Raw genomic sequence first — 15242 nt, forward strand, 5'->3', positions numbered from 1 at the left:
CTCCCCCTGTCTCCAGAGATGCTTTGATAAACCTACCTTGGCTGAGTTTGTCCTTGGAGAGCCCAGGACCAGGGTAGGGCTGGTTTGATGCAGTAATGTAGAAAAACCACTCCTGCAGGTGCTCCCGAAGTAGAGCTTTGCAAGTTCACAGGAGCACTTGTGGGATGACTGGGAGGTTGATCAGCCTTTCGGTGTGCAGGATGAGGTTGCAGGCAAACACTGGATGAGGTGAGGTCTGGGGAGCACTTGGCATGCAGTGGGTACTACGTGAGTCCCATAGCAAAGGGGGAACCAGTGATAGGCATTGCAGGTGACCCAGTAGGGCTTAGTGACCTAGCAGGGACAAGGCCCTTCCTTGTACACCCAGCAGTAGGGTTTGTAACTGCCTGGATACAAAGACGGAGGAAACAGAGGCTGGACTTTAAGCCCACCCCACCCTACCCTCATTCCCCCCCCCTTCTTGCAGGATGCTGGGGATGCCCAATGGTTAGGCCTAACTGTGCCCCTCTCTTGTAGACCCCATGATGGAGCTGGCAGGCCCCGACCCCTCTGAACTTGACAACCATCAGGAGATGGAGGACTTCGAGGAAAACGCCTACACCTACAGCAGTGTGGACGGCAGCGCAGAGGCCAGCACCCTCACTGAGCAGGCCATGAAAGAGATGGCCTACTACAATGTGCTATAGCAGGCCGCTGAGTGGGCGGGGAGGGCGCAGGGTGAGACCCACATACTGAGGGCTGCCCCTCTGCAGCCCAGAACCAAGCTACTGCCCACTGCCTGGCCCTCCTCCTCCCCACCCTCAATCATTTGCACCACTAGGGATCTTTAGACCAAATGGAGACTCTACTACTGTCCTTGCAGGGAGCTGGCCACAGGCCTAGGCATCCCGGTGAGGGAAAGGTAACCAGGAGGTCCGCATCTGGTTCTCCTTGGCCTGCTGCTGTGTGTGGGCAGGGGGAATGCCAGTGAGGCCTCTTACAGGCACAGACTTAGAGGTCTTCCCCAAGCCACCTCAGGCGCAGAGGCGCTCTCCGGGAAAAGAATGCTTGAGCCAGGTCTTGTCTCTCTTGTGCACCAACTCTGGCCTTTAAGGACATCTGAGCCCCTGCACTGGCCGACACTGCCCACCCCCCGACACTGCCCACCCCCACCCTGGTCAGACCCAAGAACCTCTTCCCTCCCCCTATCACTCAAGAGCCAGGCAGGGCACTCTGCCTTCTACCTCCTGGGCCTCCCCTTGCTCCATGCAGGCATGCATGCGGCCCTAGCCCTGGCCCTGCCTGTCGGAGAGCCAGGGGGAGTCCAGCCTCCAGAGCACCCTCCCAGCTGGCCTGCAGAGCTCCCTTGCCCCAGCCCCGTTTGAAAGAATGTCCCTAATGTGCATTTCAACACATTTCATCCAGGTCTGTTCCAAGCTAAGGTACCAACTACAGGGTCCTCACCAAACAAACCCAGGACATGCCCTGCGTCTGGCAAGCATTAATAAAGATAGGTGGCGGCTCCTTGAGCCAGCGGGGAGGGAGGGTGGGTTGGGGTGACACATCTCTGGGACCAAGAGTGGCTGTCCTCAGGGGAAGCCAAGGAAGACCACCCATGGGAAGAGGGGAACTAGAATGGTTTTGGTTTTTGTTTTTTATGAGCAAGCAGGTGTTGTGGGGAGTGGGTGAGCTGCGGCTGCGGCCCTGGAGGAAGAGCAACAATGTTTAACTGAAGACCAGAGAGAGGGAGGGGAAAATTCTGTTTTCAGCAAGCGAGGGTATTGTGAAGGAAATTTGTTTTCCTTTCCATCTCTCCTGTCTATCATCTTTGATGGAGAGTGGTTTTTTTTTTGGTTTTTTTTTTTTTTTTGGTTTTTGTTTCTATTGGGTTTTTTTTTCTTTTGGTTTTGATTTTGGTTGGTTTTGGTTTTTTGGTTCGTCCAAGCCTCGGCTTTGTGTGCTGTGTGCGCTTCCTGCCTCCCTTTCCGAAAGCAGCCATGCCTGAGGGGCCCTGGCCCAGGTGTGTCACTAGCTGGGAGCCTCAGAAGGCTAAGGCAGGAGGGAAGTGGGGGAGGCAGAGAACCTACCTGGCCCTCTCCAGCCAGCTGGCCCTCTTCACCTGTCCACTCCCCTCCCCTCTGTCCTCCATTCGTAAGCTCCCCTGCCCACAAATCCCAAGGCCCCCAAGGAGGAGCAGGTGGGGCTAACCCCAAAAAGGCATAGATGAAGCCACCAGCTTTGGCTGAGAAACCAAGAGGGGGAGACCAGCTGGGGCAGAGGATGCTGATATGCAGTGTGACGGCCCCCAAGCCAGGCCTCAGGGTGACTGTTCAGGACTGGGGGTGAGGAGGGACACGGTGGCCCAGGTGTGGTTTCCCATGGCTCCCGGCCTCCCAGGTGCCCATCATGATGACCCTCAGGTGGCAGTGATTAGGTATCACTGTACAAGACACTTATTTCTTCTCCTGCTGAGCAGAAGGCATCACCCCTGCAAACTACCTCTTCCCACAATGACTTTCTCCCTGGTACCAAAAAGCACCCTGTACCTCCTCCTCCTTCTCTTCCTCCTCCTCCTCTCCTGCCAATGCAGTGGCCTTGGTCTTGGAACAGAAGGGAGAAGTCTGGCCTGGGTGGGGTCTCCCACTATCCCCCAGCCTGCCATTGGCACAACCCCCTTGGGGGGTGCCATACTGAAAAAGCCCCTGCCCTCGCCTTGTGCCGGGCAACACGGAGAGGAAGGCACAGCACAGTATACAGTTGGAGCCGGAGGTGGTCCTGGCACAGCTCCAGCCTCACCCCTCCCAGGCTTCTGAAAAGGGTGACTCAGAAGCCCTGGCCGAACTCCACTCTAACTTATTTTGACATGTATACAAACCAACTGTTTAGAGATTCCACTTGTGCAGAGCCCTACTGTGTTTTTATGTTCCTGTTTAAAAAGAGAAGTTTACTTAGCAATAATTATAAATAAATGAATATTCTTTAGCGAGGTGACTGTACGTGCTTCTTCTCGGTGCTGTTGGAGGCCCTTCCCCCCAGGAGGTCCCAACAAGGCTCCCTAGTCACATGCCAGTATCACAATGCTGTGATAGAGGCCAGGGCTGTGGATGAGGAGTGTTTGGTAGAGCACTTGCCTACTATTTAGGAGACCACCCTGGGTTTGATACCAGCCCCACTTACACAGCATTGTGATACTGGCCATGATAACTGCATCCAGGAGGTGGAGACTGGAGGCTAAGAAGTTCAAGGTCATCCTTAATTATATAGAAATTTGAGGCTAGTCTTGGATACACAAAGCCATGTCTTTTTAAAATAAGGGGAAAAAATGGCGGGCAATGGGGATGAGAATTCACCTTAAGATCTTACTGATAAAATGCTTGCTAAACTCTATTCCCAGCACTGACAACAACCAACTCAAAGTTACACAAATCTCCGGCAGGACCCAACAAGCAGAAAGAGAAGTCACTGACTGCACAGGGACAGTGCTTTCCATTGAGTGTATATATGGCTTTGGAACAACTTTTCCACATCACTTTTCTAGTTGTACCAAAGGAGAAACCTGAAGGATGGGAACAGGGGATCCCGGACACACAGAGACCTAGGCAAGCCTGAGCAGGCTTGCAAAGCAGAGACTGGGGGGATCTGTTTCTAATGTATAACATATAACAGGGCAAATGAACCTGAGCACAATCGCATAGGCCCTTAATCCCTGCCTTGGGAAGCAGAGAGGTAGATCTTCGTGACTAGACCAGCCTGATCCATAAAGTGAGTTCCAAACCAGCCAGAACTGCGTGGTGATGAGGCCTTGTCTCAGCTAAGTTAGTACAAGGACGAGGTTGGGATGCAGAGGTAGAATGTTTGCTTAGTGTACACAAAGCTCGAGGTTGGAGTGTCAGCACTATAAGAGGTGAAAAGGTGCATGTGTTATTATAACAAGTGTCTAGTATCTACAATATCACAGAATGACAATCCCTAGATAGAGAAACGGGATCACCTTAGGAGATTCTATGTGCGCCTCTGCCCTTAGGCCCCAGCTAGCTCCACTGGCTCAGCAGCACACACTGCATGCAACTTTGTGAGGAAGCCGGGGCCTCGCCCCAAAGTCTGGCAACTCAGGCAGCCAGTGAAGAATGCAGGAGGCCCACAGGCTGCCTCATTCCCTCTCATGAGAGGCAACCCCCTGACTGACCTATTAACAGCCTGAGGCACCCCAACCCTATCCCTGGGGGATCCTACCAGCTGCTCCTTCCCACTCGGGGACAAACACATCAAGACAGTTTTGTAAAGAGCTTTTTAGTAGCTAAATATGGCACCATGTGATTCCAGAGCAATATAAATTACAGTATGCAGAACACTGACTGTCTGAGGTAAAGCACACGTTCCTGCCTCATGTCCACTGTGAGGGAAAATGCTCATATACTTTAAAAAACATCTCCATCATATATATATGTAAAAAAAAAATCTAGAAAGGCCACCAGAGAAAGGGGCTGTGAGGCCCACCCTCTGCCGTGTACAGAGTACCCACTGGAGCTGGGTAGTGTCCACCCCTACTGCTTGCCCAGAGCTCTGTCCAGGTTGCTCTTAATGGTGTCCAGGAAGTCTGTGGTGTTCAGGAAGTGCTCATTCAGCTTCACACTGCCGAGAGAACATCAGGGGAGACTCAGGCCTCCTGGAGGCCATCAACCAAGCCCTTCCCAGGCACATCAGACCTCAGGCCACCAGGCCCAGGTCCAAGTTTGCTAGTAGCCCACTGCTAGAGGGCCACAATAAATTTGGCAGAAAGTTTAAAGTAACAAGCTACCGGGCACAGGCCTCATAAAAGAAGCTGGGAAAAGGTTTAAGGAAGAGAGCAGAGGAACTAAGCAACTGCCAGAGGGCACCAACTCAGACCTGGTTGAGGGAGGCTTGGCCTGAGCCATTTCTCAGGACTTGTCCTGCCCCAGACCCCAGGCAGCTCTACCCACTCATGAGAGGGACTCTGGGGGAGGGGGGGTTCCCCTGGCTTCCTCCCACCTGCTGAGGTCTCAAGCCCTGTTTCCCAAAGCACACACTTGCTGAGGCCATGGATGCAGCCAGCCAGGTCCTTGGTCATAGCTCCGCTCTCCACAGTCTGCACGCACACCTTCTCCAGCGTCTGTGCGAACCTGCGGGGGATGCGGCAGAGTAAGGCCCTGGCATGCTGGGCGGAACTGTGGGCTGCACCTGTTCAAGCCGTCCCTGTGAGCTCACCTGATAAGGTCCTGGTTCCCATCCAGCTTCCCACGATGCTCAAGACCCCGTGTCCAGGCAAAGATGCTGGCAATAGGGTTGGTACTGGTGGGCCGGCCCTGGGGACAGGCCACAGGATCAGCCAAGCACCAGACACAGCTATCTACCTCCAGACCGGCAGACCAGGTTCATCCTCCCGGTCATCAGGGCCAGTGGGCTGTGGACCTTGAAGTGCACACATTTACCTTCTGGTGTTCTCGGTAATGGCGGGTGACTGTCCCATGAGCAGCTTCAGCCTCAATTGTCTTCCCATCAGGGCAGACCAGCACAGATGTCATCAGGCCGAGGGAGCCAAAGCCTGGCGGGGAGGAACAGATCTCTCCTCAGAGCCATGCTTCAGCTCAGAACCCTTCAGCTTAGACTCCTCACCTCTGTGTGTTCCCTTTCCAGACCCCATTGCCTGAGGCTGTCAGTCTGAAGCCCCCAGGAAGGCCATTTCAGGAAGAAATAAGCCGCCATCAGCAATTTTGCAAGCCTCCCTGTTTCTGCCACTGTTAGCCCCTTTATTTTAAATGTCCCCAAATCCAGACTTCAGCTGGAATGGGTCTGTTGTCAAGGACTCTGGAGAATCAAAAAACTCCCCGAGACCCACAAAGAATGTGAAGGCCAGAGAAGAGAAAATGTGGGGCACTTACATAAGAAAAAGGTCCAGCTTGCTTTTGTTTTCTGAGGTTTTCTTTTTTATTTGTTTGATTGTTTGTTTATTTGTTTGTTTTGTGTAAGGGATGGTGCACATGGGCAGTGTTATGTATAGAGGTCAGAGGACAGCTTTGCAAGAGTCTGCTTTCTTTACCATGTAGATTCTGGGGATCAGACTCAAGCTGTCAATCTCCATGGCAAGTGCCTTTACCACTGAGCCATCTCAATGGCCCCTTTTTCTGTTTATTTTTATTTGGCCTGGAACTCACTATGTAACTCAAACCGGCCTCAAATTATAGCAGTCTGCCTCCCTCAATCTCCTGAGTGCTGAGATTCCAAATGTGAGCCACCTGAACTCAGCACCCTGCACACCTGTCTCTGTTACAGCAGTCACAGGGTTGGAGACAGGCCGATCCCTTCGTACAAGACAAGACAGCTGATGGTGATCCCTTGATCACCCAGCCAGCTAGTCTACCCTGTCTCAAAATAAGGCAGAGGGAGAACAAGACAACTTGGCTGGTAAAGGTTCCTGCCACCAAGCCTGACAACCTGAGTTCAGTCTCCAGGACCCACATGGTGAAAAGAATCAACTCCTGCAGGGTGCCCTCTGCCCTCTGACCTCCACACGAGTGCTGCACATGCGCACAGGCACAGATAAATAAAGGCCTGTAGTTGTAGCTCAGTAGTAGTGCACTCACCTAGCTTTCATGAGGCCGTATATATAATCCCCAGTAGCGCTGGGTAGACAGAAAAATAAATAATAAACACATAACATTTTTTTAGAGAGGGTCTATTATGTAAGTCTGGCTGCCTTAAAACTGGCTATGTCCTCGAACACACAGAAATCCAACTGCCTCTCTTTATAATGCTACCATGCTTGGCTTTATATACTAAAGGCAATAATGTATATTATTACTGTACATTAATATAATAATGGAGCATAATAGAAGGCATCTGACATCAACTTCTGGCCTCCATAAGGGATCTCACACACACACTTCCAGAAGACTCCGAGTTCACGCCCACGCTCTTGGGTGCGTCTTACTTTCTTCCCCAGAGCCTCTCTTTCACGTGACCCTTGTGCTTACACAATCATACTGGAATCTTTTAATTAAAAAAAAAAAAATAGCTGGATAGTGATACACGCTTTTAATCCCAGCACTCAGGAGGCAGAGACAGGCGGCTCTCTGAGTTTGAGACCAGCCTGGTCTACACAATGAGTTCCAGGACAGCCAGGGCTACACAGAGAAACCCTGTCTTGAAAAAACAACAACAAAAGTCATTCCAGTCATGGAATTCCAACAGTTTCCCCCTCCAGGAGCGGCTGGTTCCTGCGTACCTTGAGCCAGGATGTCAGACTGCACGTCTCCATCATAGTTCTTGCAAGCCCACACAAAGCCACCTGAAGACTTGAGCACCTGGGCCACCATGTCATCGATGAGCCGATGTTCATACCAGATCTTATTCTTGTCGAAGTCAGTCTTATAGTGCCTGGGGGCGAAAGGGCTTGTCTCAGGGAGAGGGCGGGGGGGGGGGTGGCAGGTTAAAGACCCCTCCCTGAACTCACAACTGAACCAAGCGCACACTTGGAAAGCAACCTCCCCAGGTGAAGTAGGAATGGCGCAAGGGAGCCGGGGGGCTGTAGTGCCCCCAGGAAGCATCAGAGGTTGTTACTTGTCAAAGATCTCCTGGAAGATGTCCTTGAAACGCCCATCATAGGCCTTCAGAATGGTGTTCTTGGTGCTCAAGTAGAGCGGCCATTTCTTCTGGATAGAGTACTGGAAGCAGCTGTGCGCGAAGCCCGAAATGGACTGTGGGGAGAGCGGGCATATCATGGCCCCCAGGCTGAAAACTGCCAGTCCGCCATGGTCCCAGGGCCAGGGCCAGCAGCACCTCCATAAGACTCCTGGACTCCTGTTACCACTTAATGCTTGGCCAATCTTCTCCCACCAGACTTCTGGGAGCACAGACCCCTGCTGCCAACTTACTTTGGAAAAGCTCTCTCTACCTCATAATTCCTAGACCTTATAGCTGGTGCAGGCCTGTTTAAGCCGCCTACTGCTAGGTCTGATTGATTACGTGTCTCCAATTTAGCAATCAGAGCCCTTCCTCCCTGGCCATCAGTTATTGGCTCAAAGGCGGTCACATGACCCATCCTGGTCCACGCAAGGAGGCGCTCTTTTCTGACCTCGTGGTCTCTTCTACCTCTTCCTGGCATGAGAATGAGGCCAACAGAAGCAAAGATAACTACAAACTAGGCAGAGGTAGAGATAGAAATGAGCTGGAGAGGAGGATGGCCAGGGCCTTACCTCGTCGGTGTTGTACATCCCCATCCCAACGCCTCCGGCAGGGAAGTTATACACCTCCCACTCCTTGGCACTGCTGCCATCCTTTGGGGTGAAGACCAACTTGAACGTGCCAGCCCGATCTACCACAAAATCTGTGGCCTTGTACTGCAGAAAGGAGAGGCAGTTCGAGCCAAGGCTTCCTGTGGGGAGCATGAGTCCACAGACCGTGTCTCCCAAGCCTGGCCTACCTGGTCGCCATGGGCATGCCTGCCAATGGTGATGGGCTTGGTCCAGCCAGGGACAAGGCGGGGGATGTTTTTGCAGATGATTGGCTCTCTGAAGACGGTTCCCCCAAGGATGTTCCGGATCGTTCCGTTAGGGCTCTTCCACATTTTCTTCAGCTTGAACTCTGTGAGAACAGAGATACGATAGACCCACCACAGCCCCATCTCTCAAACCATACGGGGCCCCCCCAGAAGTCATCCTGGAGGAGGGAAAAAGAGTCTAGACTCTAGAGCAGTAGTTCTCAACCTGGGGGTTGAACAATCCTTTCACAGGGGTCTCCTAAGATCATCAGAAAACACAGTTACTGACATTACGATCGTAACAGTAGCAAAATTAGACTTACGAAGTAGCAACGAAAATAATTTTATGGTTGGGGATCCACAACATGAGGAACTGTATTAAAGGGTCCCGGCAGTAGGAAGGCTGAGAGCCATTGTCGCAGAGTTTAAATTCATGGCCTTGCAACTCTGACTGTGAGGCTTACACCAGGCTTTAGCCAGAGCTGTGAGTTGAAATAACTGATAAAATGCCAACCATGCTGGGTTGTCAATAAACAAGTTATCTGTAAAGTGCCCAGAATAGTACCTGGCTGCCATTTTTACCAGGTCCACATGTTAGTTGCTTAGTGATGAGAAAGGGCAGCTTCCCTCCACCCCATCCTGCCCAAGACACTAAGACCTTGTCCATAAAAGAATGAGCTATAAACCCCAGCACTGCATGGGAGATGTAGCTCAGTGGCACAGTGCTTGCCAAGGCAATGAACTCAGGACTCAAACTGATCCCCCAGTGTGCTACAGGTCTGGAGTGCCAGTGTGTCTTGGGTTTTCCTTTGTTATCGGCTTGCAGTGCTGGGGATTGAGCCCAGGGCCTTAATGCATGCTAGGCAAGGACTCTGTCCCTGAGCTGCACCCTCAGCTCTGAAGAGTAACTGGAAGGCTAGTGTCTAGCTTCCTCATACTGCAGAGATTAGGAAGGAAACGCCCTAAAGCACAGTCATCTATTGTCTTTGAAGCTTGAGGACAATGTTATTCGTTTAAGAGAAAAAGAAGAGAGGCAAGCTGTAAATCTCATCCGCTGCCAGGAGAAAGGAGATGGAGAGAGGAAGAGGAAAGGCCACACTGTGTGCAGTGGGGGTAATCAAGCAGCCACATGGCAAAAGAGTGGGAGTCTTCAGAAGATGCTGGCGGTTCCAGGGAAAGCAAGTTTAGCCTTTAGCCAACATTATGGCATCACTGACGCCCACCGTCCTGGGCTGTTACAGACCTTCACTATTACGCGAGCAGCAGAACTGTCTCCTTCCTCCCTGTAACTGCTGAGGCCTCTTGCTGCTGTAAGCCATACGGCCCGGCCCGGCCCGGCAAGCATACCGCCTTCCTGCTTCTAGGAGACCTGAAGCCTGGCCTGGTCGTGAAAATGAGGCTGGTCCCTAATCGCACCTCCCCAAGGCACTTCCTAGTGACGTCACAGCCCCTGCGGCATGCCAGACTTTCTCAGAGATTGGGCTGACTCTTAGTCTTCATCATCAGCCTCGGGGAAGCTCAGTTCTGGACATTTCCATCTCCCGGTCCCATAATGAGTGACATAGCCAATTGCTTCCCTCTGAGCATGATAGCCTGTGACCCTCCCATTCGCTGTGACCCCACCACACTTCATACCTTCCACACGGGCCTCATCAGGGGTGATTGTGGCACACTTGACAGCCACACTGTACTTCTGGGTGGCCAGAGCAGAGTCAATGGTGACCTGGTCATTGGTCTGGTCACGGTTTGGAAGCCCAAGGTCAAAATACTTGAGCTGGACATCCACGTGAGGCAGGATGAGCTAGGGAAGAAAGCCGGAGTAAAGTGTCAAGCCAGAGGACTGCCTTGGGCAGGGTGCCATGGACAGACAAGGTGACAGCCTGGAGCCACACAGTTAAGAGCCTGTCTCTGGCTGGAGAGATGGCTAGGCAGTTAAGTATGCTGCTCCTGCAGAGGGCCCAAGTTCAATTCCTAGAACCTACATTAGGTGACCATCTGTAACTTCAGCTCCACAGAATCTGCCTCCTCTGGAACTGACATTCATGTGCATACCCACACATAGGCACACACATGCGCATAATGAAAAATAAAGCTTTGTTGTTGTTGTTGTTGATGATGATGATGATGAGAGGGGGTCTCACTATGTAGTCTTGGTTGTCCTGGAACTCAGAGAGATCCACCCGCCTATGCCTCGTGAGTGCTGGGATTGAAGACATGCACCACCATGCCCACTACATGTATGCCTGTTTTGCTTGCATGTATGTCTGTGCATATGCATGCCTGGTGCCTGTGAAGAGAGAAGAGTGTATTAGACAGTTGTGAGCCGCCATGTGGGTGCTGAGAATCGAACGTGGGTCTTCTTCTGCAAGGACGAGTGCTGTGCCATCTCTCCAGCCCTGCTAAAATATTATTTTTATAAAAAAAGCTAAGTGGTTGTGGCTTATACCTTTAATCCCAGCACTTGGGAGGCAGAGGCAGGTGGATCTCTATGAGTGTGAGGACAGCCTGCTCTACAGAGTGAGTTCCAGGACAGCCAGAGCTACCCAGAGAAACCCTGTCTCAAAAAAACAATCAAACAAAAATCAAAACCAACCAACCCAACAAACAAACAAAAGCCCTGTCTCACAGCTAAGTGTGGTAGCACATGATGTAATTGCCGCACTCAGAAATCTGAAGTAGAGGACCACTATGAGTTTGGGGCCAGCCTGAGCTACAGAGTAAAACTTTGGCAACAACAACAACAAAGAATGAAATTAAAGGCGGTAGAAGGGCTGGAGAAGCGGCTCAGGGGATACGAGCATTTGTTTTTCTTACAAAAGACCCAGGGTCTTCAGATCCCAGCACCCACATGATAACTCACACCCACCCGTAACTTCAGCTCCATGAAATCTAGCACCTTATTCTGACCTATGAGGGCACCAGGCACACATGTGGTGCACACACACACATGCAGACAAAATATTTATACACACAAAAGAAATCTGAAATAACTATATATATATAACTATATATATATAGCTGAAGTGATGGCTCAGGACTTAGGAGCACTTTTGCAAAACCATGGGAGCGGTTTGGACTCCAGCATTCATATAACAACCTGGGCATCTTATATTCACCTGTAGCCCCAGATCTGGGGGAGAGACAGAGGGGAACTGCTGGGGCTTGTTGGCTTCAGAGAAAACAAAAGCTCGGAATTCTGGGAGAGACGGACTCAGTGAACTATTGGAGAGTGACAGGTCACCAAATACCCTCTGTGCACATGCATACACGCACACACATTAATGTATTACGGTTATGTAGTTATGTATTTGGTGTGTGCGTCTATGTAGATGTGCCTGTGCCACAGCTAGCACACGGAGAACAGAAGACAACTTGCAGTAATTTGCCCTTTCCTCTCTGTGTGGGTCTCAGGAATTGAACTTACATCCTCAGACTTGTCTGCAAGCACCTTTCCCTGCTGGGCCATCTTGCCTACCCCAATTCATCTCCTTTTTAGGTTTTGTTTTGATTTTTTGAGATAGGGTTTTTCTGTGTAGCCCTGGCTGTCCTGGAACTCACTCTGTAGACCAGTCACTCAGAGATGCACCTGCCTCTGCCTCCTGAGTGCTGGGCTTGACGCGGTAGCTCTTTAGATGAAGGCACTGACTGCCAAACCTGATACCAGGAGTCTAATACCTGGGTCTCACTTGGTAGGGAGGAACTGACAAGTCCTCTGACCTCCACGTGTGCACCACAGCACGCTCATGCACACAAATGTGATAAAAAGCTTTGAAGAGAAAAAGAAACAGGATTTCAAAAGCCTGTACAATTCAGCACCAGCGAGAGACCCAGACTGCTGAGGACAGGCACTGGCTGAAGACAAAGAACTAGCAACCGCTAATGTGGTTACTCGAGGGAGGAGGGGCAGAAAGTGAGAAACAGGGCTGCTGTCCACCAGGGACCCACAAAACCTGCCACCCACTGAAGGAGGGGTGCTACCTTCTCCTTGATGAACTGCCAGATGATCCGGGTCATTTCGTCACCGTCCATCTCCACCACTGGTTTCTCCACCTTGATCCTCTTCTCAGCATCTAGAATTGGGCACACAGCACATCACATTCCCACCCTGGGGCAGTTCAAAGGAGCACATCACATCCCTGCCCTGGGGCAGCAGCAAGGGAGCCCTTCTCCTCCCCGCCAGTTCAATACTTCAGTAAGGAGGGGAGACTAAAGACAAGTGCACTAGTGGTCCAGCAATTGCTTCCTCTCCTGCTTTCAGGACCTCTATTTCCACATGGAGTATGGTCACATAGAGCTAACCCTGCTAAGGGGGCTGGATCCAGCCTGGCCAATCAGATCCTCTCCCCTTAGAAGCTGAAGAGGCCAACAGAGAACCACAGCCAGATGGCCCGCTCAGTCCAGTGCCAAGTCAAGGAAATCCGCAAACTCCCCACTTCTGCAAGGCTCACTCTTCACTTTCCCACGTAATCCTGTATCCTTCCAACGCAGCCCTCTCACAGTCACTAAGCTTGACTGTTGTCTGCAAACTGGGAGTCCCCAAAGTTTGAAGCCAGGAGAGAAATGTGCAGATCCACAGCGAGAGTCCAGCATGTGCCTGACAACAGTGCAAGCCCATTTATTCCAGTCACCATATATTGCAAAACAACCCCAAGGGAAGTGATCCTGTGCCATCTTGTTTGTCTATTTGTTGATTGGTTGTTTGCTTTTTATTGTTGGTGGTGATGGGTTTTGTTGTTTTATTTTATTATGTTTTGTTTTGTTTTGTTGAGACATGCATACAAGGAGCCCTGGCCCTTGAACTCCCTGTATAACAAAGGATGACCCTAAATATCAGATCTTCCTGCCTCTACCTACTTCATTCTGGGATTTCCTGCCAGTACTACCACACTAGCTTGTTTGCTTGTTTGTTCTTTTTATATCATCTGCATGTGTCGCCAGTCTGGCCTGTTATTCACTCTATAGCCACTCTAGCCTCAAACTCATAACCCTCCTGCCTTGGCTTCTCAAATACTAAGATTACAGGTGCATGCTACAATATTTAGTTCATTGATTCCGTTTTATTATTTTTATACAATTACTTACACCCTGGAACTGGAGTTACAAACAGTTGTGAGCTGCCATGTGGATGCTGGGAATTGAACCTGGGTCTTCAACCAGTGCTCTTAACCACCAAGCCATCTCTCCAGCCCCTCATTGCTTCCACTTTAAATATGAGGGAGCTGGGGCTCAAGGAGATGAGCAGATTACTGCCCCAGGTTATGGGAACACAAGGCCCAGAGGACTTGGATCTTCCTTACTTTGAACACAGGCTTATGGCACCTGAGGAGGCACCTGAGTCTCAGAGCCAAGCAGGCTTAAGTGAACTGGTCATTCTAGGAAAGTATCAAAGCCCCGACATGGAGGCAATGGTTCAATGAAAGGAAGTTGCTACCAAGACTGACAACTTGAGTTCAATCCTGAAACCCACAGAACCAACTTGTCCAAATTGCTCGCTAGCTCTCTCTCCTCAATCTCTCTCTCTCTCTCTCTCTCTCTCTCTCTCTCTCTCTCTCTCTCTCTCTCCTCTCTCTCTCTCTCTCACACACACACACACACACACTTACACTTTTTAAATTTATTTGTTTATGATATGAGCATTTTGCCTGTACTGTATGTATGTATGTATGTATGTATGTATGTATGTATGTGCACCACATGCATGCCGTATCTGAAGTCAGAAAAGGGCACTAGGTTGCCTGGAACTGGAGTTATAGAGGATTGTGAGCTGCTAGTGGATGCTGGGAATCACACTCGGGCCTCTGTAAGAGCAGTAAGTACTCCTAACTGATGACCATCTCTTCAGCTCCTTAAAAATATCTTTAAAGGGGGCTGGAGAGATGACTCAGTGGTTAAGAGCACCGACTGTTCTTCCTAAGGTCCTGAGTTCAAATCCCAGCAACCACATGGTGGCTCACAACCATCTGTAATGAGATCTGACGCCCTCTTCTGGTGCATCTGAAGACAGCTACAGTGTACTTAGATATAATAATAAATAAATCTAATATATATATATATATGTATATATATATATATATATATATATATATATATATATATATCTTTAAAGAACCTCAACAAGTTAGCTTGGGGCAACTCAGTTGATAAAATGCCTTTTTAGCTAATACATGAAGCCTTGGGCTCAATCCTTAACATTCCACAAACTGACTGTGGTGGCAAATGCCAGAAATCCCAGCACTCAGGAGGAAGAGGAGGAAGAAGAAGAGGAGGAGGAGGAAGAGGTAAATTCTAGGAAGTTCCAAGGTAAATTCAAGGCCAACCTGAGATACCTGAAAGTTTGGAAAGAAGGAAGAAAAGTCTAAAGGGCCTTAAACATATAATTTCCCGACAACACAGCCCAGCCAAGACTCACAATACTCCTGAAACCTCAAACAAAGCGAGCAAACCAGCTCACTTCCCAAAGGCACGCAAATGACTATAGGAGACAGAAACAGAGAGACAGAGACACACAGAGATAGATGGGGGAGAAGAGACAGACAGACAGACAGACAGACAGACACTCTTAGAGACTATTTAAGGAGAAAAAGGAGAGCTAGGGAGTGCAGTTGATGTCAGAGGCAAGAAAGACAGGATCCAGCCGGGCGTGGTGGCGCACGCCTTTAATCCCAGCACTCAGCACTCGGGAGGCAGAGGCAGGCGGATTTCTGAGTTCGAGGCCAGCCTGGTCTACAAAGTGAGTGCCAGGACAGCCAGGGCTACACAGAGAAAC

The 15242-nt window shown here is 50.4% G+C and overlaps 2 protein-coding genes across 6 annotated transcripts in view; one reads left to right on the forward strand and one right to left on the reverse strand.

Annotated features, from left to right (window-relative positions):
- Nucleotides 1-2967, forward strand: part of Znf710 (zinc finger protein 710) — a 68692-nt gene extending 65725 nt beyond the window's left edge. For all 5 annotated transcript variants that reach the window (XM_021167274.2, XM_029480177.1, XM_029480178.1 and 2 more), the window contains exon 5: nt 517-2967. In XM_021167274.2, the coding sequence (XP_021022933.1) occupies nt 517-686 (170 nt within the window). In that variant the 3' untranslated portion in view covers nt 687-2967. The remainder of the gene's footprint in view (nt 1-516) is intronic.
- Nucleotides 2968-4253: 1286 nt separating this feature from the next.
- Idh2 (isocitrate dehydrogenase (NADP(+)) 2, mitochondrial) overlaps nt 4254-15242 on the reverse strand; it is a 21435-nt gene continuing 10446 nt past the window's right edge. Inside the window, exons 2-11 of the mRNA XM_021166362.2 lie at nt 12455-12546; nt 10112-10277; nt 8420-8580; nt 8193-8336; nt 7558-7694; nt 7223-7374; nt 5430-5542; nt 5206-5303; nt 5028-5120; nt 4254-4611 (exon numbers count right to left, since the gene is read on the reverse strand). Of these exons, the coding sequence (XP_021022021.1) occupies nt 4524-4611; nt 5028-5120; nt 5206-5303; nt 5430-5542; nt 7223-7374; nt 7558-7694; nt 8193-8336; nt 8420-8580; nt 10112-10277; nt 12455-12546 (1244 nt within the window). The 3' untranslated portion in view covers nt 4254-4523. The remainder of the gene's footprint in view (nt 4612-5027; nt 5121-5205; nt 5304-5429; nt 5543-7222; nt 7375-7557; nt 7695-8192; nt 8337-8419; nt 8581-10111; nt 10278-12454; nt 12547-15242) is intronic.

This window comes from Mus caroli, chromosome 7 (assembly GCF_900094665.2).
Source record: "Mus caroli chromosome 7, CAROLI_EIJ_v1.1, whole genome shotgun sequence".
In the NCBI taxonomy this organism is placed as follows: Eukaryota; Metazoa; Chordata; class Mammalia; order Rodentia; family Muridae; genus Mus; species Mus caroli.